This window comes from Phoxinus phoxinus, assembly GCF_949152265.1.
Source record: "Phoxinus phoxinus genome assembly, chromosome: 11".
In the NCBI taxonomy this organism is placed as follows: domain Eukaryota; kingdom Metazoa; phylum Chordata; class Actinopteri; order Cypriniformes; family Leuciscidae; genus Phoxinus; species Phoxinus phoxinus.
Window position 1 is genome coordinate 18,117,434 of NC_136886.1, and position 27,845 is coordinate 18,145,278.

The 27,845-nt window shown below is 39.0% G+C and overlaps 1 protein-coding gene and 1 long non-coding RNA gene across 3 annotated transcripts in view; both read left to right on the plus strand.

Moving 5' to 3' along the window:
• LOC307006697 overlaps nucleotides 1–22,304 on the plus strand; it is a 46,197-nt gene extending 23,893 nt beyond the window's left edge. For both annotated transcript variants that reach the window (XR_013799503.1, XR_013799504.1), the window contains one exon: nucleotides 22,133–22,304. This is a non-coding gene — a long non-coding RNA (uncharacterized lncRNA). The remainder of the gene's footprint in view (nucleotides 1–22,132) is intronic.
• Nucleotides 22,305–24,304: 2,000 nt separating this feature from the next.
• sox14 (SRY-box transcription factor 14) lies at nucleotides 24,305–27,463 on the plus strand. Its single transcript, XM_079628944.1, has one exon. It carries the CDS (start codon nucleotides 24,786–24,788, stop codon nucleotides 25,500–25,502), a length of 717 nt encoding a protein of 238 aa, XP_079485070.1. The 5' UTR covers nucleotides 24,305–24,785; the 3' UTR covers nucleotides 25,503–27,463.
• Nucleotides 27,464–27,845: the final 382 nt, after the last annotated feature.

The window sequence follows — 27,845 nt, forward strand, 5'->3', positions numbered from 1 at the left end:
ACAGTTTGACCTAGCAATTTTGCCAATTTATACTGGCCGCCGTTCCTCCTCGCCCCTATCGTCTCCTTTCTTGCCCTCAGCCCTGTGTGGGACCAATCCTTTTTGGAGGGATAAATAGCATTGCTGTGCTTTAATAGCCCCAGTCCCAAACAGACGGCCAGGATAAATAAAAAGAACTTTACCCATTTATCTAACGGAGAAAGGAGTTCCTATTAGGGTCCCCATAGCCACAGGGTCTTTCCCTCCCTGTCTGCACAGCTTTGGAGATTGCCTGTTTGCTTTAAGATGGTATTGAGTGCTCACCAGGACAATTACACGCAAAGGACTCACCTTCCCCCCACCATGGACCCCCCCCCCCCCACCCCTCCCTCCACTCATCACAGACTTGTCCCTCCTGTACCTCTGTGCCAGTGTTGCAGGAGATGCTTCCGATAAGGCTGGATGTATGCGTGTGTTTGTCTATGTGTGTGTGTGTGTTAGGGAGGTACAACAGAGTGGGGGGCAAAGTGATAATGGCTGGCTGAATGGTTTGGAATAAAGTATCATGGCAAAGCGCCTGGAGTCAGACAGTCAGGGTAGTAATGCAAATGGTTTTCACCCCAGCTCTCCGTCTGGCATAATGATAGCCCTCCAAACAGTATGTATGATGAAACAGAGCGAGGGAAAGATATAAATAAAAATAGCACACCTTCACAGAAAATGACTTTATGTTGCCTTTGGGGATCTTCAGACACACCTTTGTACTTTCCCTGTAGGCACTGTCTATTCCTCACTCTATCCCCCTCTCCCTGTATGATTTTTTTTTTTCATTTGATAAGGCGCAAAGTAGATATTTCTGTGAGGAGCAATACAGGCTGATGAAAAGAGAGAGTGGTGGGGTTTAAACAGACCTAACCTCTTGCCTGCCATGTCAATCTCATTTCAGTCTGGTTCAACAGATCAAGATGCTTATTTCCTCCAAAAAATAGAGAAATGAATAAGGAGAAGATTTCTCTTCCTCATTTATCTCATCGAGTCACACGATATAATATAGAGAAAAAGAATGGCTAGATACGTCATGGGATTTGATTAAATATTTACTCGGATTCGTTTGAAAAAGATTCCATGTCCTACTTTCCTTATTCTGTAGAGTAAAGTTTAAGACTAATATCTTTAAAGATTTCTCTTACTGAATAAGTCACAGCAGAGGAATGGATACATATTTCTCTGCTTTTGTTTGTGCCGAAGCTGCTTTCTCCAAGGAGACTGTCTTAACGTGGCTCAAGACTACAAATTCAGAGCCAATGAGTGTGTAACATAAGGGAAAGGAAGTGATTTTGTAAATCTCCCATCACAAAGGGAAGAGCTAGGAATGCTGCTGATCTTGGATCAGACAGAGGGATATCTGTGCCGATGTTCTGGATTCTGGGCAGAGACTTTGGCATATCTCAGCATAGACAGGCTTTGCTAGAATGCAACATCATCTCAGTGCATGCTCAGTGCTTAGAGGACGTAATGTATACAGCCCCATCCCACGAGACACCTAAAGTGTTGTACCATAACAATGGTGGTTCAGAGATAAGAAGTTGACAGATATAATCATACAGTTTTGGCATTACTTCACTCACTTACTAATAATGTCACAAAAAAATTGCCCTTTCAAAAATATGGCTTTACTATCTTTACATCCATGTTCAGATAAGTTTGAAAGTGTATGCTAAATATTGTATCATTGATCATTACCAAGGCACACAACACACTAATCAGACTGTATCACAGCCTCATTTTCATTTGTGTAAAATTAACTAACCTGACTAAAAACCATCGGCACAGTGTTGCTTTCAATATGACTTTGGTGTTAGTCAATAGTATACCTTTTATGTTCAGGCCTTTTCTGAGGATAAAAAATGATGACAGCCGAGTTTGTTCAGCTCAGCGCTTTGCTACATGATCACCAGACTGTCTATTAACCTGCCTCAAAAACCGAAGAGTTCATTTCCAGCCCATGACGAAGCTTAACAAGCAGAGTTTCCTGAAGTTCCTCTTCTCCTTTGCAAGCAGCTGGGGTAGCCACTCTCAGTCAGGCTATTATTGGCCATCTCTTTTTCTCATTCAATGCCTTTGTAATATATCATTAGGCTTCCCAGTGTCCTAATATCTCCACAAAGTTTCCTACGGGTGCCTTCCGCCAGCCGTTGCTAAGTGGTCTTAGCCGGCTGCGATAGGGCCGTGTGCTGAGCAGGTTCTAGAGATAGGGACTCTCCGGTGGCGCGGCTCCTCTCCCAGGTCTCTCTCTGGCAAAAAGCTAAAGAAAGGGAATAAAAAGGGGTTGGGAGAGAATGAAAAAGAGGCAGGAGGGAATTGACACAGAGCTTGGCTACACGCCAGCGCCGGCCTCCTTGCGTTTAATGTACGAGCGGGGATTTATTTAAACAGTGAGAAGAGAGGACAGCTTCACAGCGCCAGATTAATTCCGCTTTTTTATTCAGAAAATAAAAGAGACTTTGAATTATTAAGAGATAGCGGGATTAGGAGCCTCTCTTTCCAACCCCAATCTACGCTCCTTTTAATTTCCACTTCATTAGAATTCTTTTTGAAGTATTTTAATGTGGACAAAGGGAGAGAAAGAGAGAGAAAGCACAAAATATTAAATATCAGTTAAACTGTATTAAACATAAGCCAGGGCCTCTATTCCACCCCCTTCTTTTTTCATAGTCATAGTGATCCTTCCCTCTTGCTTCTCAATTATCAACTTTTATTGTAGGTTCAGCCAAGTGCAGAGCGGAAGATTTTTCAAATGAAACGGCTTCTATGGTCTATTCATGCGGAGGGCTCCAGGGCTGCGGCTGGTTCTTGCTCCTTCTCGCTGCTTAAAGTCCCCTCAAATGTGTCAGCCAGGCCTGGCATCAAGCAGTTTGCTCATATTGCGTTGAATTTCATGGACGAGGCCAATGTCCAGTTCAAAAGGTCATGTGGTGGAGTGGTGTAGCAGTAGCAGTGTTTTAATTGGACAGTACAGTTGCTTCCTTCATCAAAATAAGGCAGTACTGTAAGATACATCAGTTGGGGTGACCGATTGTGCTCCGCTGAAAGATGGCAGCTAGTACACAAACAGTTTGATGGCAATGGCTTATTTTTTTCCCTTCCTTTTTTCTTCTAAGCGGTTTTGGGATTGTTGCTTTTCTTCGCTCTCGTCCTCACACGATTGGCGATATCAGTGGCGTGGGCTGTATGCCCTCTCCAGCTCTCAGCAGAGGCTAAAATGTGATTGTGGTGGAGGATTCTCTCTCTGTCAGGCGACCGGCTCCTAATCTCTGCCAGGCTTTGTGTGGAGGGATTACCGCTAAAAGTGTTAGCGCATATTTACAACTTCTCCAGTAAACTCACAACAGCCTCTCCTGTTGAAGGAGCCCAGCCACCGCGGCTAAGCCACGTTTAGCATATGTAATCAAGGCCTTTTAAACAACTATATGTATGTGTGTATTTAGTCTCAAAGAGATGAGCACTGTTTGACCTGCCAGTTTAAATACTGATTTGCTGGAAACACTGGATTACCTGTGTAAACTAGAGATGAGTGTGTTTGCTTAGTGTGTTTGTGTAATTTGCACCTCACATAGGGCTCTCAAGGGATGGAGCGTTGATCACAGTGCATGACTGCTTTGTTGCCCCAACATGTTGTGCAGTGTGGCCCAGATTTTCTGATCTTGTGGTCAGATCTTAACAGTCAATAGAGAATATTATAAGAAATGAAAGATAAATAGTGCCTTTGCGTTCATGTTGTTGGCATTATGGTTTTGAAAAATGTGAAGAAAAAAAATTAAGGTCAAGCGTGTGTTTGTTTGTGTGTGTATAGGTTACTCTGAAACCTTAAATCTTAAAAATATCTGATATTTTAAGAGATTTACTGACTTTGACACAGTCATGACTTTGACACAGAGTCATGAGGGTCTGCAGGGGTACTTTTATAATATAATCTTTGATTCTTGTTGTAATTATAATTAGTAGCAGCAGCAGAGTCATGGTAGTAATAGAAGTAGTAGTAGTATCAACATTTAAGTATGAGAATTTATTTTTCTGGATAGTTATATCAGCATGACATTTTTTGACTTTCTCTCCCCCAAAAATATCAAAATCAATGTTCACACAGATACGAAAGATATGCTCATCATAAAAAAGGTTTATTCTTGTATGCAATAATAAAACTACTAAAATACATTAAGAGATAGGGCAAAACAATCTGTGTCATTGTCCCAAGTGAGTTTACAGACTCATTACTAGATCTTTCCTCCCTCCCCCCCTCTCTCTCTCTCTCTCTCTCTCTCTCTCTCTCTCTCTCTTTCTCTCTCTCTCTCTCTCTCTCTCTCTCTCTCTCTCTCTCTCTCTCTCTCTCTCTCTCTCTCTCTCTCTCTCTCTCTCTCTCTCTCTCTCTCTCTCTCTCTCTCTCTCTCTCTCTCTCTCTCTCTCTCTCTCTCTCTCTCTCTCTCTCTCTCTCTCTCTCTTCATTCTCTCCCCCTTAAGTGCAAGCTTTTGTCAGTGATAGTGTATAGTCAGTCTATAATGTTGTTTGTGGAGTTGCAAGTGTCTTCTTTCAATAACTAATGCAAACAAAATGAAGAGCCCTGTGCGTCCATGCCGTTGGCTTCTCACTAGCATCTGCTGCTTATCAGCAGATCAGGACGCCGCCATGTGATTTAAAGCCTGACGAGGTGGCCCTTGTGTCTGTCTGTTGTTATTGAAATAAAGCTGGGGACCCGTCGCCCCTCTGTACCCCCCACATAACCCAAACAAGTGTATCTGCAGAAACACACTGGCTTGTTATGGTAATGACCAGTGTGTGTGCTTTGTGTGTGCGTTAGTTTCGTGTGGGTTTGTGATCTCCCCCCCGAGAGTATTTTGGGAGCCTGGTCCCATTTGGTGTACAACTCTGAAAATCTGTATGGCCCAAGGGGACAGCGCTAAACATGCTAACAATGCTAGCAGTGCAAAGCTTGACCTTTTTGAACTTGTCTAGCTGATGGCAAAAGGAAGAAGAACAATGAGCCTACAATTTCAGGCTTTTGCTCAGTATTGTATATGGGTGTTTCTTCAACTTCTATATATATATATAAATGCATATATATATATTATATATATATATATATATATATATATATATATATATATATATATATGCATACACATATATATATATATGTGTGCATTTATATATTAGACATTTGTTAATGGACAAATTAAATAAACTAGTTAGTCAAGGCCCATAATTGAAAGAGTTTTACTTTCTCAAGAAATCCAGTCCTTGAAGCATCTACTGTTCAAGTGAAAGAGGGAATTTGAATTTCATCCGCACACAAACTATTATGTCAGACGGTCTTATGGCATTTCTAAGATCTTATTTTATTCGTCACAGAAATGTTGGCCACAAACTGACAACCATTGCCTCAGTCCTAAATGGGAAGTCATCCAATATCTGATGCGATCAACAACCTGCCGAGGAGGAAAAAAGTGTCATCTGCCTGACGAGCGAAAATCCGAGGCACGTAATCTTGTGACGGGTGTGCTCACAAAAATAGATTTGTAAATAGAGAGAAAAAAAATGGAGGCTTTCCTGACTGAGATAGTTTTTTAGAGTCTGATTCAGTGATGCAAGCAGCAGGACTGCTAATCCCTGACCCACAATTAAAATAACGGAGTACTGGAGTATACCCCTGGAGCCAATCCAAAAACCCACTGACTAAACAGTATATTAAGATGCTTAGCAAGGAATGGAAAGTGTGTGTGTGTGTGTGAGAGAGAGAGAGAGAGAGAGAGAGAGAGAGAGAGAGAGAGAGAGAGAGAACAATGTCAGACTATCTGTTAAAAAGGAAATACCTGATAAACATCATCTATTTAAACAAACCTAATGCTTGACTGCTTGTTGTGGGATGCATTTCATACATTAAATATGTTCCGTCACTGATATTGGGCCTTATCAGAGGGAAGAGAGGCAGAGGCGGGCTGGGGGAGTCTGGGTGGGAGCGCTGGGCTGTTTGTGGAGAATGATTGGGGCCCCAGAGCTTGAGATGCTTGGCTGATAATATCAGTCCGTCTGTCTGTCAGCCTCCAAGGCAGGGAGTGACAGAAGAGAGAGATAGATAGAATGAAAGAAAGAAAGAAAGAAAGAAAGAGAGCAAGCGGGAGAGAAAAAATGCAATGGAAAAAAGAGAAATTGATAGAGAGAAAACGCGTGAAAGGGAGAGGAAGTGCTTGGACGTCTGGTTCAAGTGAATATGGAAAGCCTCCTCTAAGGTTCTGCCCCCTGAGACGGAGAGAGGGAACTGCCTCACCCCTCGCAGGCAAGAGCAGGGGGCCTGGATCCTCCCAAAGGAACACTGGCACAATAAAGAGAGCACGCCATTGAACGCTCCCAGAGTGGTTGTGTACATACATAAGGGATTCAGGCGTGGATCAAGGTAGCACAGTCACAAAGAGAGAGTATAATGGGCAGGGTGGTGTTCATTGATGTGGAATTGTCTTTGCTTCGCCATATTCTGTGCCTGTATAGAGCTGACCTCCTTTTTATGTAAGTGGCCGCAGCATTGCTCTCCCAGCACCTGATGAATTGGCAGTAGAGAAGGCTTTAATAGGCAGAGGTAGTGGGAGCCAAGGCTGAGAGATCCAGATGAAATGACCCACAGACACCTTAGCCCAACCATGACCCCACTACAAAACAGAGTCCCTGTGTTTGTGCGAGAGAATGTGGGTTCACACAAAACGTGTGAACAATATCTTGTTGGAACAGTCTGTTTGTCCTCTAGAGCTGTGGTCCTCAGCTGGCTTTTCATTTTGCGACATTGGACGTCGAGTGTTGTCTGAACACAGTACTGTAACTGTTTGTTGTAGAAAAGTAAGCAAAAATGTCCTTAAATATTTATTTATTTTCGCCATGATTTGCACAGGTCTAAATGTATGCAAAATTATTAATATTTAAGGAATAATTGCATTTATACACTGTATATACATTTAAATAATTTATATTATATATAAATATTTTATATATAAATATAACAAATTTTTCTTAAATATATACATGATTGTGTGTGTTTTTATATATATAAATAATTATACACAGTACACACACATATATTATGTAAACACAAACTTTTATTTTGGATGCGATTAATCGCGATTATTCTTTTGACAGCCCTAATATATATATATATATAGAGAGAGAGAGAGAGAGGTGGTAGAACTTTATTTTATAGTGTCATTGTTACATGTAGTTACTATAAATGAACTATAAAATATGCATAATTACATGCAACTTACCCTAAACCAAACCATAATCCGAACCCTTTTAGTAAGTACATGTAGTTACTTAATATTACTCAGTACTTAAATGTATAATTACAGTGTATCAAAGTCACCTTAAAAAAAAACATATCGCTTTTTTTCCTCACTGTTAAAATTTGCAGAATGAAATGGTAATTTTAACAAATTTGGTGGATGTGGATTTAAAATTATCTTAAGTAAACACATTAATACTCTCAAAATACATTTAGTATTTTTTTTCTCTCTCTATTTTTTCAGACCCACTGTAGCACCCCTTTTGCAACACCCTTGCACAAACAACAGCAACATATGATTGATAGTCTGTATATTTGGAGTGTTGCAAGTGAACCTGAATTCAATATATCCTGTATGTCTAGTGACAGATAAATTGACTGGTGACAGATACATTTACTAATACTACTACTACTACTACTAATAATAATAAAACATATAGTACAACCTTTACTTATGTGAGATATGGGAAGTGTTTTCTCCTCCCTTTTAGTTGATAAGCCATAGATTTTGCTACCATAACTATGTTATTAATTTATATAGCCTTGCTTGTTTTGTTTTTTTTCTGCTTGTTTTTTTCTCTGACTCTACTGCTATCCACATTTGGGCCGTGACCCACCAGTTGAGATCTGCGGCTGTAGAATGCCCCTGAAATGTGAAAATATGCATTGTGTTTTCTTTATTTGTGTGTGTAAACAGGTGTGTGTGTTGGAAAGTGTTTAGTTACTCTGGTGTCTTGCACCTGGACTCCATAAGGCAGACATAAACAGGATTATCAGCAAGAGGAAGGTATGTGTTTGTGTGTGTGTGTGTGTGTGTGTGTGTGCGTGCGTGCGTGCGCGTGCGTGCGTTTGTGTGTGTGTGTGTGTGTGTGTGTGTGTGTGTGTGTGTGTGTGTGTGTGTGTGTGTGATTCAAGGTTCTGCGGAGCTGAAAAATTCCATTTGTCAGATCACTGGCTTCCATGAATACTTAAGAAAGAGAAAATACACTGCTGCCTATCATATACTAATTAGACTTGTTAAGTCATGGCCCACATATGACTAGAATATCTACTATATAAACACCACATGTGAATTTTTCTTCCTTTTTGAACAATGAAGTGGTTATAATCATCTTTTGAACACCAAGCTGAGTGTTGATACAAATTGTTTTTCATTAAAAAAAGCAAGTGTAAGTTGCATCATGGTTGTAGTAATGAATATGATTAAAATAATTAACAGAGTTTTCTGTTGATATGCAATATTTTATAGCGTCATGATGGGATCAATATGATACTAAATAGTACTTGTACTAGGCGTGATATGATACTCAAATTGAGAAGTATAAAGTATGTAAACTAATGGAATGATATTTACACCCAACTAGTTCCACAGTGAGCATAACCTGTTCACCCCCTGTCTCATGCATTTGACACACAAAACTGGAAAGCACTTGTGAAAATCACAAGCAGCCAGATTGCCTGACTGCTACGCAACTTCTGGGAGTCAGGGTTTTTAGGTCTCTGAGTCCACAGAGAAACAAAATAGTCTTTTAAATGTACTGACCTGATATTAGAAGTACTTCTGAAAGCTAATTACTTTATTTTACAAAGTTTCTACGGTTCATGACGAATATATTGAGAGATTTGTTTGAGGCACTTATTGTAGTGAAAAGTAAACTATAAATCTGCAGGCAGAACTCTATATTCCGGTTTGTTTTCTGTCTGTGAATTAATGCGTAATTACAAGTGACTTTCAACAAGGAAATTTCAACAACTTTCAACGACTAAATACTGTATTAAAGTGCTCCTATTATGCAATTTTAAAGTTTCCCAATTTTGTTTTGGAGGTCTCCTACAACAGGTTTACATGCATCAAAGGTAAAAAAAACTTTACATTTCTCATAAAATATATTGCACATCACCACATTGTTCAAACGACTCATTGGATGAATCAGTCTCTCTACATGCCTCCTTTCCGAGAGCCTGCTCTGCTCTGATTGGCCAGACGGCCCAGTCGTTTGTGATTGGTCTAGTTCTTACAGCGCATGTCGGAAGCTAACGCCCTTTACCATAACTATATATGACGAAACATTGGAAGAACTATAGCTATTCAACCGAAACCTCCATCGCAAGTATGTCTTGAGCTGGATGTTTCTCAGTGATACACTACTCAGTTTGAGGTACATTGTGAGATGTTGCAACTATAATTCCTCACTATCAGAATTAAAAAGTGTGCATCCATCAACAAACCGAAGTGTATAATTCTAATTTATTGCAGTGCACATGCGGTAACTGTATTAACTTTATCAATAATAGAGCATACGTTAGCGTAGCATGTGACATTAAAGTTTGCAAAACAAATCTCGCTCCATCCTTTAATCAAAGTAGTAAGAACGACTGCATTAATAGACACAGTTTTAGATAATAGTGGCACACAGCTGATTTGCAGTAGTATTTTAGTAAGATAGTAATAACGTGAGTTAGCCGGTTAGCCGGAAATGTAAACAATATAAAACACAAAACGACATATTTTGAACACCCGGTAGAAAATATATAGATCAATAATTAATTATAGTTACAGGTTATGATTCTGAGGAACAAGCTGGTCCAAATAAACTGGGTACTGACGCTTCTTTCACGAGCAAGCGTTTTGCAAATCCTGCTTTGAACTCCGAGATTTGAGAAGCAATCGCCAGTAAAATGACGTGTTTGTGTGTGTATTGTTTGCGGATGGAACACGTACAACACAGACGGGCATTATGCAAATGTATTTTCTAGTGACGCAGAACCGTCACGCAGTGGGATTCGAAACACAAACGACTTGTAAAGTCAAGCAATAAAAAAACAAAACAAAAAAACCTGGTGGTGTCCTGTAAAATAAAATAAAATGTTTTGTTTGACTTTTAAAGATAATTTAAAAAGTGTGAATTTTGACACTATTGGCCACTCAACTGTATCTCTATAGGTCATATTAACTTTCACAGTGACAGTTGTGTATTTTTATGCATTAGGCTGTTGTTCCATCTTAAAATGAAACAGATATGAGCTGAATGTAAAAAAAATAATAAAAGAAAAAAATCAATGGTGCTCCTAAGCATCAGCATGTAATTACATTTGTGATTAGTATTGATTGAGTCAGCCTATATATATTTAATATCATAGATAAGACTATTTGCATTGTGTCAAGCCAGTTTTGTGTTGTATTTTGTGGTCATGTTTATATGTGTTATTTGCATTTGTTGTTTTGTTAAAAGACTGATACAGTACATATTATTGGAAAGCTTAAAGAACACACTTGAAAGTCTGTTAGTTGGATTGAGAAAAAGTTTTGAAAAGTTTTGAATCACATTATTTTGATAAAAAAATAAAAAAATAAAAAAAAAAACATTTTTGTGTTGCCTTTCATGTTTCTATGTCATTTATTTGACATAAATATGAAAAAGTCACTTTTGACCAATTTAATTCAAACAGTGAACTATAGTGTATTTACTTTCAATTTAACCTCTGAAAAACGCTGTTAGGAGTAACACTATAAGTAAAGGTATATAATGTGAATTTAAAGACCAAAATAAGTTAATTATTTATGATTATCTCACTAATAGCTTGATTTACCAATTAACTAACCCTATTGACTAATGACTACATGGAGCATGATGCATTAGCATGATAAATCTGCTACTTAGCTTCATTATGTAGCAGTAGTTTTGGATGTCTACTGTTTAAATCATGAAGTAGGCCTGTTTTTTATGCATTTTTCAGCTTCCTGTGTATCTGAGTGTGTGTGTTCGAGTTTGTTTCTTCTCCTCTTCCCCGGTGGTGCAGGTTTTGTGCTGCACAGAGAGTTACGGCCCAGATCACTTAGACATGTGAATGATCTATAGTTTTTACCGAGGCAGATTGTCTGCAAGGTTGAAGAGATTAGTTGCATCTGGGGCTTTACAGAACGTGGCAAATTGTGGCCTTTCTTTAGTGCGAGCGATAAGGCCTTAAATGAAGGGAGTCTTCTTATCAGCCCGGTGCTAGCCATAAATCACAAACGCCTGCTCCCCGCAACTACCCCTGGTGGTTTCTATCTGCATTCTGGGGTTAGGGGGAGCCCATCACCACCACACAACAAGCACACACACCATTTGCCTTCTAAATCATCCTCCGCACATCCACACACACTCTAGCCAGTACATTATAAACCTAGAGACACTCTCTTCTCTCTCTGACAATTGCTATTGCTTCAGCCATTTCCCTCGCTTTTTCACACCCTCATTTCTCCAAATGTGCTTTCTCAAGCCTTCAAAGAGAGTCTGTTGGAGTGCTATCAGACTTTAATCCAGGAAACACTGACATGCTAGTACTAGTTCAAATGAATAGCATGATAAAACAGCATTTAATGGGATATTGTCCCTCTTTTGTCTTTCTCGAGCTAAAAATGAAAATAGAGTGGATAGCATTAGCTTTAATGAGCTTGTGTAAGTGATTCACTTGATTTATTATTTTTTTCCTGCCTCTAAGTAATTAATGCTTTCACTCTGACTTTTGTTGTTTCTCTTTTTTTTTTTGCACCATTCACATGCCTTTGAGTTCTGCTCATCTTCTTGTTCCAGTTGCATATTGACTGCATACAACCCCACACAAATAGCTTTCTTACACTTCAAGGCTTCTATAGACTCTTTATGACAGGCCTTGTGCTGTCATTCACAATACGAGTTTTTATTGTCCGTTGAAACGCTTTATGCCACTTTTTCCAATGCTAAAATGTGACTAACAGGGACAGTATTGTACCCATATATTGAGTGTATTTAACTACTATGTACTAAAATGTAAGGCAAGACATCACTGCAGGCAAACCAGTGTTACTACAACTTACACCAAACTTTCCAGTTGTATCCCTATATACTGATGGTTTTTATAGAGGGGTTTGTTCATATATAATTCGTCTGGTTTATATAGCATTTTATTTCTTAGATCAAATGAAATGTTTACCAGGTGTTGGAATTTTCCAGCTGTTGCTATTTTCTGATTTATGAAGTGATAAAAAGAGAGCGATCCAATTCTGATTTAGATTCTGTTCTAGAAATGTATGCAAATTAGCATACGGACTGCCTCACTTGCATATTTAAACATTTCAGAAAACTTGTAATGCAAGTTGTCTTGTACTGTTATTAATCAGCTGGGGAAGGATGCTGATATTTATTAGTTTACATTTTTACTCTATTCACCTGTGGTGCCCTGCCTTAAATAATTTGGTACAGTGCAATTGTGTACATACATGTAAGTACTCCTATTTAGAAAATACCTGCACGTAATTACATTTGTAAACAATTTCTGTAATTACATCTATAATTAAAGTGTTGACCCACCTTAACCTACCCTTAAACCTAACTTTAACACTAAACCGGTTCCTAACCATACCCGTATTCCATCTCAATAGCAGCAAAAAGTGTTTTGCAATACAACATGAACACAATATACATTGCACCTAACATTTTTTTTAAACTACCGTAAGTACATAGTAGTTAAAGACACCTAATATAAAGTGGGACACTAACTCCAGCGGTGGACAGTCCTTAACCAGGCCTAACTGCCAGTAGATTAGACCCTGTGCATTTATCAGTATGTGTAAATGAGAAAGCGGTTAGCGTTGGCCCGGCCAGACCGGGTATTAGAACAAGTAGCTTAAGATGATATCGCAGTACACACTGCCTGCAGGCTGACTGCAGATTACTAGGTCAGGAAAACAAGAGAGGGGAGAAAGAAAGAGTGTTGACAAACAATCAGGGCTTTATTAGGCGTTAATTATATGTTAAGCCAGCGTTCGCTCCTAACTGGAGAAAACGCAAGCATTAAAGGAGACCTGTGGGGTTTAGCGCCCCTTCCCTTATCAAGGTCACGAGTCATCAGTCAGTGTCGTCTGACTTCACAGTCTGCTAATCACTGGGGTTACTGGGCAGGAATGGGTTGTCGTTTCCCCTTAAATTCGTTTGACCTCTGTTCAGGAACTAAGTGTGAGCTACACCGCGATACAAATCACTAATCTGACAGGCTAACTGATAAGATGAAGCTTAAACTACAGTGGTGACAGGCAAATTATCGTTATGAGACAGTTGGAAGAATTATTTGAGGGGTGGATTCTTTATATAACACAATACCAGACCTCTGATCACCCAAAGTGCACGTCTCCATGTTCAGGCAAGAGGTCTGTTGTCCATTGTGTTGCCCATTCTTGCCTTATCCTGTTGCAATACACCTTCCTCTGAATGGAGAACTGCCATATACTCAGAACCCCTCAGAAGGAAGATGAAGCAGGCCAGAGAGGAAACAATTTCATTGTTCACTGATATCTTTAATTGTGATGGGCGAGGGGATTATGTAGATTTTGGTAAGCCCTACTGACAAGAAATGTTTGAAAGCGACTGGCCCATAGAACAGGGGTGTGTGTGTGTGTGTGTGTGTGTGTGTGTGTGTGTGTGTGTGTGTGTGTGCGTGTGTGTGTGTGTGTGTGTGTGTGTGTGTGTGTTTGGGGCTTAGAAGAACATCTCTGCCCTATAATAGGGTAATCCCAGAGCCAGGGGATCCCTTTTTCTTCTTACCAAAAAGAAACATATACTGTTTTCTATTGTGTGCTGCGGCCTTCATGCTAAAGAAAGTGGATAGTAGTGAAGTAGCGAACTGTTAGCTTTATAACATATATATTTGTAAAAAAATGTTTTACTTGTTTTGATGAGTGAAAGCAATGTAAAAACATAATGTCATCACTTATTGATCATATTCTTTTTCTTTTCTTTACAATGTACAGTAAACTGTATGTTAACAAGACCACCATTGGCTTTGGTGTTGTGCATATACTCCAAAATACTCCTACACTTTTCCCTTATACATTGTCATGTATACTTGTTCAGTCAAATGAATGACGACCGTGGTTCGACTACACAAAACCCACCGACGCTCCATCAAACTGTGCATGAACAAGTTCTGACTGACCTTATTGTACACAGTTTAAAATACAATGAGGTCAGCAATGTGTATTATTCAAGTAATCCTGAAGACATTGAATAGTTTGTTTAGGTTTATTTATTACTGGAGTTCAAAGAGCAGAATTGAGCATCCTTGGACTAGTCTTAGAGTCCGCTTGAGTCTCGGAAGAGGTCCTATGTAAAGATGAGGGTGACTCCATTGACCACGGCAGTCTCTTTCCGAGGCGTTTTCTGTGCATTCAGTGCACTTTCATCAGGATGTATTCATACGTATACATTTTGAAGTCTGTATTCATGCTGGATGTAGTATGTCATGACTATATGACTTAAATACTCTTTGGTCTGATGGCAGAGGTCAATCTCTGTAAGATCCTGCCAAGGATTTCTCACTGTGTTTCGATTGAGTTCTGTGCAGAGAGGCAAGAGAATGAGGGATGCACATGAAGGGATGTAAGAAAAGAGGCTGTGTGATTTGTGTAAAGGATAAACAAAGACTAAAACTAATTACCGCTGGAGGTCAGCACTCCAAATGCATATTCAAAAGCGTGGGGCGTCGCAGCAAATTTACAGCGGTCACACTTATTTAGCGGCCTGAATAGGCAATTTCGCAGCGAATCTGGAGAGAAAGGGGGACATGAAAAGTTGTGAAGAATTGATGACGGACTCCTTGAGAGTGAGCAAAATAAAATTGACCATGAAATCTGGAGCCTGGAATTAAATTGGCTGGAAGAAGAGATGAAAAAAGGGAGAAAAGGTGTGGGGTGTGACTTATAAAAGTGGTTTTTGTGTGAATGCCAAGGTTAATTTGCACATCAGTTAAATGGATTATTAAATTTGAGAGGATAAGTTTAAAGGAAGGAAACCGTAATGGCCTGATAGATATCATTCAGCGTTAGATTGATGAAATCTGCGTAGGTTGTGAGGAATAGCGTTTCCCTCAGCTCAGCGAGGTTCAAAGGCGAATCATTCTCATAGCTGATATATAAAATAATATGAATGATATGTAAAGTTAACCATGCTTTGAATGCCAGGCAGCTCAACAGATGCCAGGGACACGAGAAGAAAGAAATCGACCTTTCGTTTTCATTCGTAAATCTGTTTACTTTTTCAGTCGAGATCTCATTTGTTAGTTTTACTCATCATCCGTTAAATTAATCTAGTTGTGCACAGTGAATAAGTCCCTTGGTGTGTAAAGCGTGGCAGGCAGCGTGAGTAGAGGTTAAACTGGGGCCAAATGCTTTTCTCGTCGTCCAATGACATCCACCATTGCCCAGATTGGCAGACAGCAGTCACTTCAAAACAATCTACAGTCTTTTGAGGCCACATGCAGATCGCTGCAGGAGTGGGAAACAAACCCGGCCGCCATTAAAGTAGATGCACCAAAACCAATTGTAAATTATTAGCTGGGAAGTGACAAGGAGGAACTGACAAGGCTTTTTACTGCTGGATGGAGTTCCTCCAAACCGTGAAATTTGTATACTTGGCAACTAAGAAAACAATTCTTGCTGGTGCGTTGAGTAGCTGCCCCATTTGAGTTGAGAGAGAGTGACTGTGGGACAGAAAGAGATTGAGAGACAGAAAGAGGGCCAATGTCTTCTTAATTGCCTTTGGTCACCCACACAGGCAAAACGGGTGCCACACGGCTCAGAATTGCAGACTGGGCAAGAGGCACAAAGGGCTGATAGATATTTTATCGCTCAAGTTAACGGTTAATACATTTCCATTCCCCGAGAAATCTGTCACTCGAAAAAATAAAGAGTGAGGCAAATTAAAGGGAGATAGAGAGAGACCGGCGAAGAAAAGAAGTCGAGTGGGTGACACAGTTTTAGAATGCCCTATCTTTTAGCCATCCCCTCTTTTGAAAGGAATAAAGAGCCTGTGCCTCTTTCTTCTCCTCCTTTTCTTCTTCCACTTTTCTCTCTTTCTTTTTTCTCTCCCACCCGTTCCCATATCTCTCGCTTTCCTTTGCGAGTAAAAAAAAAAAAAAAAAAAACTCTCATGAATGATGTATGTGTGTCTTGTTATCAACAGCGATTTCTATAGACCTCGACGCATTCACCAAGACATTCATGGCGTAATTGTTAATTTTAATGCCATAATGGCTTCAGATGGGAGGCCTGATTAGACATTTATTGCACAATTAAATGAAACATACTCAAAAATCACAAAAGGCTTCCATAATTATTTCAGGCCATTAATAAAATGGGCATTAAATTATATTGGACACAAAAGAGAAGTGAAATAGATTTCCATTAGAGCAATGGAGGCAGTGAGGGGGTAATAGATCCTGCCTGAATTCACTCTGAAATTAATTGTTGGCCAGCCTATTTCCACATACAGTGGAATAAATGAATGAGAAAAGAGAGGAAGGAGTTGGTGGCCATGAGAGAGGGGCTGTGGGGGTGACATTAGGAGACTGTGATAAAGCCCTTTTGTTTGAGAGCCTACTATAGCCATTATATTCAAAAGTGAAGAAGAGAGAGAGAGAGAGAGAGGACGAGAGACACGTAGTGATTTCAAATGGATTCGAACGTTCAGAGGACGCAGAATCCAAGCGCTGTCCACACCTTATTTGCGGCGTTTGTTGTCGAATAAACGTTTCGTATAAAGCTGAGTGCAAAACAGTATAAGAAGTTTAGACTAACTGTTGGTCAACAAGGTGTAGATGTGGTACAGCCAATACTGTAACTATTAAATATAAATGCTCCAATTGGCTCGTGTTAATGCTCCGAAAAAGTTAATAAACAAGCTTTTAGAACATGCTTTTCATCTCCTACAAACACACAGGAGCACTTTAAACTGATTCAAAAGGAAACGATCTGAAAAGCGCTTCAGAGCGCAGTTCTAATAGGAAGCCAAATAGAATTGTCTTTTGAACTGCTGCTCCATTGAGAATCACAAAGTGTAAAGGAAAAGGAGAACTGATATCTCACAATGCAATAACAGATCCCCCTCCCAATAAAAAGAATCAATCAACACCCAGTACCAATGTTTATTATTACAGTTTCATCTAAATCAATTTTTCTGCATTCAAAGGCATTCAGATCTTTTAATTGACTCTCCTTTTATCATTACCCTTTTGGTTTCCTTTTTACTTTCCCTTTTTTCTCTCTCTCTGTGTACCTTGGTTCTGAGCGTGGTTGCAAGATGCTTGCTTCTGTTGTGTTCTTCCATTAAACTGTGGATGTCACTACTAATATTAGCCTGTAAAAGAAAAGCAGAATGTCAGTGTTTGTGTTAAAGGAATAGTTCACTTAAAAAAAATGAAAATTCTGTCATCATTTACTCACCCTCAAGTTGTTTCAAACCTGTATGAATTTCTTTCTTCTGCTGAACACAAAGGAAGATATTTTAAAGAATGTCGGTAACCAGACAGTTGATGGACCCCATTGACTTCCATAGTAGGAACAATATACATATTGTAAGTAAATGGGGTATCAACTGTTTGGTTACCCATATTCTTCCAAATATCTTATATTGTGTTTCAGCAGAAGAAAGAAATTCATACAGGTTTGATACAACTTGAGGGTGAGTAAATGATGACAGAATTTTAATTTTTAAGTGAACTATTCTTTTTAAGTTGATTTGTATATAAAAGATCATTTGAGTTTGGGTTTATTCTTTCCCTCAGTGTTGCATTCAGAGCTAACAAAGGAATTTAAATGTGATTTACATTGTTTTTACTGATTTTGCAGCTTGTTTTTTTAGTCCAGTTTGTGTAGTTTTATGTCTAACTGTCTCATTATCTCATTCACTACAACTTAAAGGGACAGTTCACCCAACAATTAACCTTTTTGAAAGCTAACAAGACTTTTGTTCGTCTTTGAAATACAAATAATTTCAATATTCTCTCTTCATTTTTGTCCATCCATTGAAAGTCCTTGCCACCAAAATACTTTTTGATAGATACAATTGCTTTCTATGAAGAACAGATCTAATTTAAGCTTTTATTCCTATATAAACATTGATCAAATTACCAACCCGATCTCACGGCAATTCGTATGAATTTTACGAGGTGGCTAATTCATACCAATTCATACGACTTCACTTGTACGAATTTGTACAATATTTGCTTAAACCTTTTGCTAAAAAAAATTGTATGAGTTGGCAAATTCGTATGAATTTGTACGAATGACCTACCCCTGACCCCGCCCCTAACCTAAATCTACCCATCAAGTGGGTTTAGAAAAATCGTACGAATTCGTACGCGTGAGGTCGTATGCATTCGTACGAATTAACCACATTTTAATCACTCGTACAAATTCATACGAATTGGTCGTGAGATAGCATTGAAATTACACACAGAGCTCATCAAATATGACAAGCACAGACGCTCATTGCTGCTTGCTTGACACGCGGGAACCAATGAGGTTTGTTCATGGTTGCGCTTACGGGTTTGGAATGACATGAGTAAATTATTTTTTGGTGAACTATCACTTTAACTGTCGATGGAAGTACACCTAAACGAGGACAAATAAAAAAATTACTTGGATTAAAGCGGCGACACAGGTGTCACTGGTTTTTGAATTGCGTTTTTTTATGAATTTTTATTTATTTCTAAACCTCTTTATTTTCCATCTGGTTCCTCAAGAGGCTGATCTAGCAGGGACTCTCCGAGTCACAATTACCAATCAGGAAGCTGAAAGTGTGCCGCGAGTCATCCTGGCCGTGAGCGAGCCTTTCTTCCTCTTAATGAAGGTCAGAGAAGAGGCCCCATTTCTCTTTTTGGGTGATAATTCATCCCTATCTCCTGTTATCTGTGCCTGGCCCCTTTAATCCTAATTGTATTGTATGATTGTGCGATGCTTGCTTCTGTGTCTCTGAAGCATTACCCTCCTCTTTTCATTATCAACCATTGCCTTGAACCTCTTTTAATTTCCATTCTATTTTATTTCATTCAATCATTGGCTCTGTCTTTCCTTTTTCATTAACTCTGCCCTTTGCACAAGGCATATGATTCTCTAAGGGGCCCTTATTGGGCTCCTTCATGAAATGTTATATTGTAAAAATATTTGACCATGAGAATTGCCCATTTTATATGTCTCCTGTCGGTCATACGTTTCTGCCCGATGCTCATTTCGGTTTTGATTAGGGCTTGGTCCCAGCTATTGATGATCACAGATTGATATGGGGAGAGAATGAGGAAGAGGAAACAGATATGTAAACATCCGAAGATGGACTGGGCTTGGCCATGACTGGACACTTTCCCAGACACGCTGTCCAATCTCGAAGGCATCGATGGCTTGTCTTTCACCGTTTTCCCAAAATAGCATTATGCTCATCACTCGTATGGCCGCTCCAAAAAAGGGCCTGGGATGCTGCGTGGGCTAATGAAATTTCTCCAAACCAAACAGAATTTTTTTTGTAAATATATATTTTTTGCAGAGGTTCCAGAAAAATGCTGGCTGTGACAGCTGACTAAAATCAATTTCCACACTGGAGAGAAATGGGAGCCAAGAGCCACGGCCAGAACAAACACTGGCAATTTGAATATGCGAAATAATGTCGGTCTGTGAGGAGGAAGCAGGCTGGGGGAGGGAGATGGAACGGAGGGGGAGGTTGAGGCAATACTCCGCCACTTTTCAGCCCACTGTCTCATAATGGGTAGAATTTTCTGAATTTTACCTTTCAGGCTGGCAGTCGGAGTGAAAAGTTGCTGGAGGTCATCAGGGGTTTGCTTAGTGTTGGCTCAAAACATGCCAAAACAACTTTTAACTTCCATTACAGTCTGTCTATATAATTGGCTGACAGCAGCCCTTAGGGTGAGAACATAATGATTAATTTTAAGTGCCAGTGGTCTTTAAGTATATCATTTGCCAATGTAAAGCTTTCATTTTATATGCTGGTTACTTCATTGGCTCTTCATTACTTTTTAGCAATCAAGTAAAGTAGTTAATCCTAGCTATCTTTGTCATTAATAGTAAAACATATAACACCATATCCCATGGGTTTATATTATTATAGTCACCATCAGTGTTTGTATAGTTCTTGCATTTTTAGTTTCAAATAGATTATTTCTTTTTGAGCTGTAGTAACCTTTAAAATATGTTGGTTGGCTTTCTAAATATATGTTGCTATGTGTCTATTCAGAATGACTTGTGAGCAGTTTTATCATGATATTCTTAGGACTTCTTTGGAAAATTTAATTTCTGAACTGCATATGAGGTTACGCCAAGGCAAAAGAGGGACTCTGCTTTTGAATAATGTCTGCATTCCCACTAGGTCAGACATTTGAAATGTTCTTCGTGTGCTTTGTATACATGAGAGCATTTCCGTTGTAAGCACACTACTATTTCCACTGTTGAATCCGCAATGTTACGCACAGAACTTAACTTACCAAGATAATTCCTAGGGGGTGAATATTGGCTTACAAAACAACATGCAACATAGTCGCAGAGGTTTCTTGGCAGAGCACACTTCCAAATTCTCAGAGGGAAAACATCTATTGCAGCATCATGCGAGCAGAATCACAGCAGCAAATGGGATGAAAAAAGAATAAAAAGCATTGAAATGTCAACACGGGTTTGTGAGGAGTCCTGAGTGGGACCGCGAGTTAGCAGTGGAAAAAGCCACTTAGCGCGTCAGGACCATGGACAGCTACTGTACCACCGTATCCATCTCATGAACCCTGTGTGAAACATCAGGGTCGGAACACGTGGGATTTACTCAATCTTACCGCTGATTCTGAGAAAACACATCAACGGCGATGTAACCGAATTGTTTTTCTATTTAATGGAATTGTTGATATTGAGTTGACCTATTTTCATTCTATATCACTGAAATACCCATTCATCCATCTGGTTTCCAAGTCGCTTGTCCTATGTAGGCCACCATAATTTTAGAGTCATGATCAGTAAAACATCTAAAGATACGTGATTGATTACCGTAGGTTTCTAAATAAAAATAATATAGCGATAAAGTTCAATAATATATCTCTTTATATGAATTACGTTATAGATTTTCTCATGGAGTCTATTTTAACTTGATTTGGATAAAGTTATTGATGGGGAAGTTCAGGCAAATGCGTAGCCTATATTGTTAGGCAGGCCAATTATATTATTATTAGCCTATTATTATTAGAATTATTATTATTAAAGTAATTAATTAAACTTTTCAACAGCGGGTTAAATAGGTTTCACGCGGCAGTCGAGTTTCTATAGGTTGATCATCACATAAAACACCACTAAGTGCAACTTTAGGCTTTAAATTGACTGAAGCTTTGCTAATGGCTTTTTTTTTGTTGTTGTTGTATGTATGTATCGACTTCAGATGCCTTTGTGCATCTCAGTCGACCTGAAAATGCTTGAGAGTAATACACTTTTAAAGAAACAGTTCTTTGTATTTTTAGGGGAACAGCAATAATGTTGATCATGTCAGTGCACGTTCTTAAAGACTATCGGATAGCAGTTAGAATGTGAATAATAGCATACAGTGATATCGAAATATTACTGGTATAGTAAAGGTAGCTAGTTAAAAGGACTTGAACAAACAAGTGATTTTGAAAAAAAAAATGCGTTCAATAAAAAAAAGAAAACATCCGACCCGAATTTGTAGTCGTATTAGATTACATCTGATATACAGTATCTTACACATCAAAACATAAATACACATGCACACCTTTGCATGCGTTGGTGGGTTGCTAAAGTCCTCGGTACGCGGAAAAAGAAGTGCAAGCAGTTCACTTTGCGCACGTGAGCGATCCATACTCCACACACGGAATATCTCCTCCATTATGACGAGCTCCCATTTAATGACGCGCGCGCCTCAGCATGCTTGATTTCACAAATCGCACTTCATTTGGCGTTGAGTACATCATCTCTATGTCAAATGCTGTGTGCCCCAATAATTTCTGTTAATTCCCGTTGTAATTTCTGTTTCTATCAGGCTGGTGTTCTCCGGATTTCAAGCTGCACTGCTCTCGGCTGTGCTCTGAAATGGAGAGGGAGGCTGAGAGGCGGTGGAACGGTAAAGCTTGATGGATATCGAGCCGGCACCCCTACGAAAACACACTTCATGCTCTCCAGACGCATTTACCATCAGCGCCTCGTTGAGGATTTATATAGCTACACATGGGCTTTGCTTAATTAAAAAAAAAAAGTTCACTTTTTTTATTTATTTTATTTATTAGCATTGGAAGACAACCGCTGTTTTTATTTTTGTCAGAATTTAATGTATGGCAGAGATTATACAAGTCCAGGTAGCTAAATTTGCTTTTATTATGCTGTATTTCCGTAAAACGTGTCATTAGGAGTAAGATTATTATGACACTTGAGTTGATATGACACTGCCAAATAAAGTTGCAACAAGAGTAGTAGAAACAATAAAAATTGAAACAACAATTCACATAATTCTGATGGCTAAAATAAATTAAACCATCTTCACCTGCATGCTGCAAAGCCGATACTCCTGCATAGGCTATACACGTGATTGCATATGTGAAAATCAATACATCTGCGTTAATATTCAGCTATAAAGTGACCTTGGGAGAGCAAGACAGGGGAAATTATACACACACACACACACACACACACACACAAATGAAGTGCATAGTCAGTTAAATAACCCTCGCCGATAATAAGAGATGTTTGTTAGACCATTTTAGACGTAAAACAAAAAAAAAAATATTAAAGCTCTCAAGCTAACAAACAGATAAATTATTAAATAAGCAATTTAAATATTTCCAAACATTGAAATGCGTTTTAGATTATTACTTGCGTTTTAAATAACGAACGCTGTATCATGTAATACGGTAGAGACAATATATGTTCGTGTGCTAAATTACAGACAGATCTCTCTTCATGTCACGCTTGAAGGCCCCTGCACGAGATATCACATATCTTATACATTTCACTTAATAATTACACCCGTGCCTCTCATATATCAAGCTCCTTGCCTCAGGCTCATTAAGACCCTGATCTTTTTTAAACACTCAAATTTGCATGTTAAAGGTTTTGGTGCGCGAACCTTAACACAAAACATTACCTTGAATTTGTAATATTTCTGTTCACACAATTTTCACATTTTCAGATTTGGACAATTCCAAATTAATTCGAAAGTTTATTTGTCAGATTCAAAAGAGAAAAGGGAGAAAGAACACGAGAAAAAAAACAAAGGGGTAATAAGCCGTAACTTTAATGTAAAATATGTTCTACTGAAAAGGATTAAGGTAACTTTATACTGTGACCATGAATCTAATGTTTAAGCAATTACGTGATATTCTGAATAGGAATTTAATCTACCAGAATTCGTGCAAATATCTGTTAGAAAGATGAACAAATTGGAAACAAAAACGCATCACACAGCTCAAGGTTTTCATCTGCGTTTGATTATTTGTCGGATGTCATGATTCTATGAGCAACTGGCATTGTTTTCGAAATGCCAAATTTGCGTGGGTATGTTACCATTCATAAAGGGTCCATGGGCATGTTCTACACATGTGAGATTACAGCCGCAAAACAGGTGCAAGCCCCAACCCAGCCTGTCCCAGGAGAGCTTTGGACAATTGTTCTCATTTAGGAAATATTGGCCTGGGGGGCACTGCCTCAGACAGCGCGTTTGTTTTCGGAGATCTTTAATACATTTTTTCTTCTTTCTTCTTCTTCTCTGTTTAGACAATTAAGTTATTAGTGCGTTGTGGTTTTAATGATTAAGCTTTCCATATGTGCTTAATTTATGATGTTGTTTAACCAAAATAAACCAATAAACAACAAATATGCTGCAAAAGGACAGATAATAAAAAATAAAAAAACATAAACGTCAGATTAATTGTTAAAATATTTTAAATAAATGTCCAGTTTAACTTTAAATGCACGCACAGAAGCGTGTTCGCATATGGAAAGCGATGTTTAAAATAAGAATTTGTCTGTTCTTCAGGCATCTGTCGTCTCTGAAGGATTGACGCTGGTAGATGTCAGGTTTTATTACAAAAAGGTTGAAGGTCTGTGTTTGTAGACCTTCAACTAAATGGATTTGGGGTGGGAAGAGAGTCACCTCCTTTTCCTCCCCGATCTTTGTTTGTGTTGTAATATACATATTTTGGTAGGTATTATGTGGCTTTCTCAAAGCTGATTGGGCGCTCAGGTTGGCGCGTGAACGCCCTGCGATTATGTCAGATCGCGTGCAGAGCGAACCAGCCCAGCCTTTGAACTTCACCGCTTTTGGCTCTCATTCACGCGCTACTCCTCATTTCCCAGCCAGGTGCTTCGCGGGGCGAGAATCCTCCGAGAAAAAAAGCAGGCAAACAGATCGCGGAAACTTCGCTTCCCGCGCTGGATTTTGTGGCGCGCGTGGCTGTTCTTCTCTGAGCCGAACAGTGTCAGCGTTTTGAAGAAGAAAAATCTTTCAACTTTACGACAAACACGGAAGAATTACTGGATTTTCTCCCCCATTGATGCCGTTTCCCTACTTCTCCTGCTCTTTAGAAGTGGCATGATCAGTGTCTGTCTGCAGGACAGGTGAATACTTTTTTTCCCTTGGTTGGTCGAAGAACTTTTTCGTTGTTATTTTAACAGGGAACTTTAAACGGGCGCCTTGAAAAATGTCAAAACCGGTAGATCACATCAAGAGACCAATGAACGCCTTCATGGTCTGGTCAAGAGGCCAGAGGAGGAAAATGGCTCAAGAGAATCCAAAAATGCACAATTCCGAAATAAGCAAAAGACTTGGCGCCGAGTGGAAGCTGCTCTCTGAATCCGAGAAGCGACCGTACATCGACGAGGCCAAGAGGCTGAGGGCTCAACACATGAAAGAACATCCAGACTACAAATACAGACCCCGGCGCAAGCCCAAGAACCTCCTCAAGAAGGACAGGTACGTGTTTCCTCTGCCCTATCTGGGCGACACGGATCACCTGAAAGGACTTCAGGTCTCAGCCACGGACTCGCTCTTAAGTTCCGCGGAAAAAGCCCGTGCGTTCCTGCCACCCACATCTTCCCCTTACTCGTTCCTCGACCCGAGCCAGTTCAGCACCAGTGCCATCCAGAAGATGACAGAGATGCCCCACACGTTGGCCACCAGCACTTTACCTTACGCATCATCTCTGGGATACCAGAACGGCGCATTCGGGAGCCTGGGTTGCCACAGCCAGCACACCCACACCCACCCGTCGCCCACAAACCCTGGGTACGTGGTGCCGTGTAACTGCACCGCATGGTCGGCATCGAGTTTACAGCCGCCTGTTGCCTACATACTGTTCCCAGGTATGACCAAGAGTGGGATTGACCCGTACTCATCAGCACATGCCGCTGCTATGTGACTGAGCCGCTAAAAACAGTCTCCTCTTTGAAAACTTGAATACAGCAATGCATGTACATAAGAAGTGAGGAATGATCGAGACATTTTACTGAGGCCGTGTGGACATGAACTTTTCACCATACGAGAGGTTCATTGGATCCCAGCATGGATCTTGGAATAGATAAGGCAGGTGCCCAGAACTGTAAGAAATGTAAATGTTCAAACGTTTATTATTATGGCTACCGGATTTGGATGCCTTTAATTTTATTTATTATGTACGATTTGATTCTATAATAATGATAATTTAGTTTGAACAGTTAATATAATTGTTATTCTCATCATATTATAATTATTATTATTTGAATGACTTTGATTTGCACACAACTAACGGTTAGGATTCATGTTTCTTGTACAGCCTGTTGTATTTACCATTATGTTTGGCACTCTGAAATTCAAATGATACGACTATAAGGATTTCAAAGTGAGAGATTTCAGCGTTTAGATTATACGGGTTATATTGTTTATAATTATTAAACCGACACCTAAAATTAGACAGTCTATTTAAAATATCAAATGTGAAGAAGAAAAAAAATCCTTATCTTTCAATATTTTTAATTTGGACTTTTTTTGTTCTGTGGTTCAAGTGCTAGTCACTCGTTCATTTGATTTCAGAAAGACTTAAAGTTTGAAGCGAAGCAGTTCATGTTGTATTTTTTATCTGCGATGGTAACTTAAATCCTGTCATGTTAATGGAAAGGAAATGTATCTAAAAGGGTGATACCTCGATTCTTTGTTCATTTGCCGAGCAAAGACATTTTGAATAAAGACAATCTGTCTTAAAAAATGCATAACCCTTGTTAAATTGCTTATTTAAACTATTAATGAATATTGTTCTTGACTATGCTCTTATACAGTCGTGCCAAAAGGTAACAGGCATGTCGGTAGTGGTGTACCCGAACATGCGTTTAATAAATATGTACTCTTCCTGTTATGTATTAACTAAGCGGTTTTTATTTTTGCATCAAATATAATGGATTTTGTCGGGCAGAGAGAACGCAGGCCTTGACACACTGCTAACGCACTGCTAAACATAAACAGAAATGTATCTTACACGCTAAATATATCTACAATAATTATCTTCTCGATCAGCACTGCTTAAATAGTCCAACGTTTCGGCTGTCTAATAACCATCTGGCTTTTCGGCTTAGATTTGAGATGAACTCTGTCAGCGCGTGGCGTTCCCGACTGCTCTGTAGGGACCGCCGTTCCAAATTAAATGGCAAAACAATTACTGTACAGGGACGCTTAGGGAAACTGAGGGCGAACATGAATTGTGATTTACCCTGAGACCCACAATAGGATGGAAATTGGACAGAAGAAGGGGTGGTACGAATATGAGCCATGTCATTTAGTATTACAAAACAATTTCCAATAAAAACAAGTGAACAAAGCGTCAGGTGCTTTAAAATATGGGCCGATTTTCGCCGAGTGGCGCCTACAAACGCTTTGTGACACATTGACTGCATACGTAGAAGCTGACAGTTTGTATTACTATCTACATTTTACATTCGGCTTGTTTATTCTTTCTTTCTTTCTTTCTTTCTTTCTTTCTTTCTTTCTTTCTTTCTTTCTTTCTTTCTTTCTTTCTTTCTTTCTTTCTTTCTATTCAATTTAGAGCTCATGTTTTTATTTGTAAATACGTTCATGTTACTGTGTTCAGGGTGTAAAACTTTTTAGCATTTAGGTGTGTCATATCTCTGAATTAAGGTGATCACACTCTTTGATGTGTGTATGAGACGTTTCACCCTTCAGGGACTCGATGCTTGTTCCACCTGTTCCACCGCTTAGATCACTACAACGTTATACGGACAGAAACACGATGCTATAAGTTTCACAAAACAAATGAATTAATACCTTCTTCATGAATTAAGATTACGTGTAAAGTGTGATTTATGACGTTGCGAATAAAATCTTATTCATGCACTTCCCACTAGCCTATATAAATATATCTATTTTTAAATCAATGCGCTGTAAAATAATAGGCATAGGCTACTACTACTACACTGTAAAAAAATATATATTTTCATGATTTGTTATTTGTGATAATTTTTTTCTCTTGTCAAATTAAATTTATGTGGTTCAGATAACATAATATGTTGTTTCTAACCAATCTCATTCATTGTATTAACTCATTTTTTAATTTATTTAAACGAACTCAAAATTTAGGGCAACCAGAAAGGTTGCCAGGTTATCCAGGTTCTTTTTTTTTTGTTAAACCAACAATATATATATATATATATATATATATATATATATATATATATATATATATATATATTATATATATAATTTTTTTACAGTGTAC

Coding starts and splice junctions, on each gene's coding strand:
- sox14 (XM_079628944.1), top strand. CDS start 24,786: ATGTCAAAACCGGTAGATCACATCAAGAGACCAATGAACGCCTTCATG.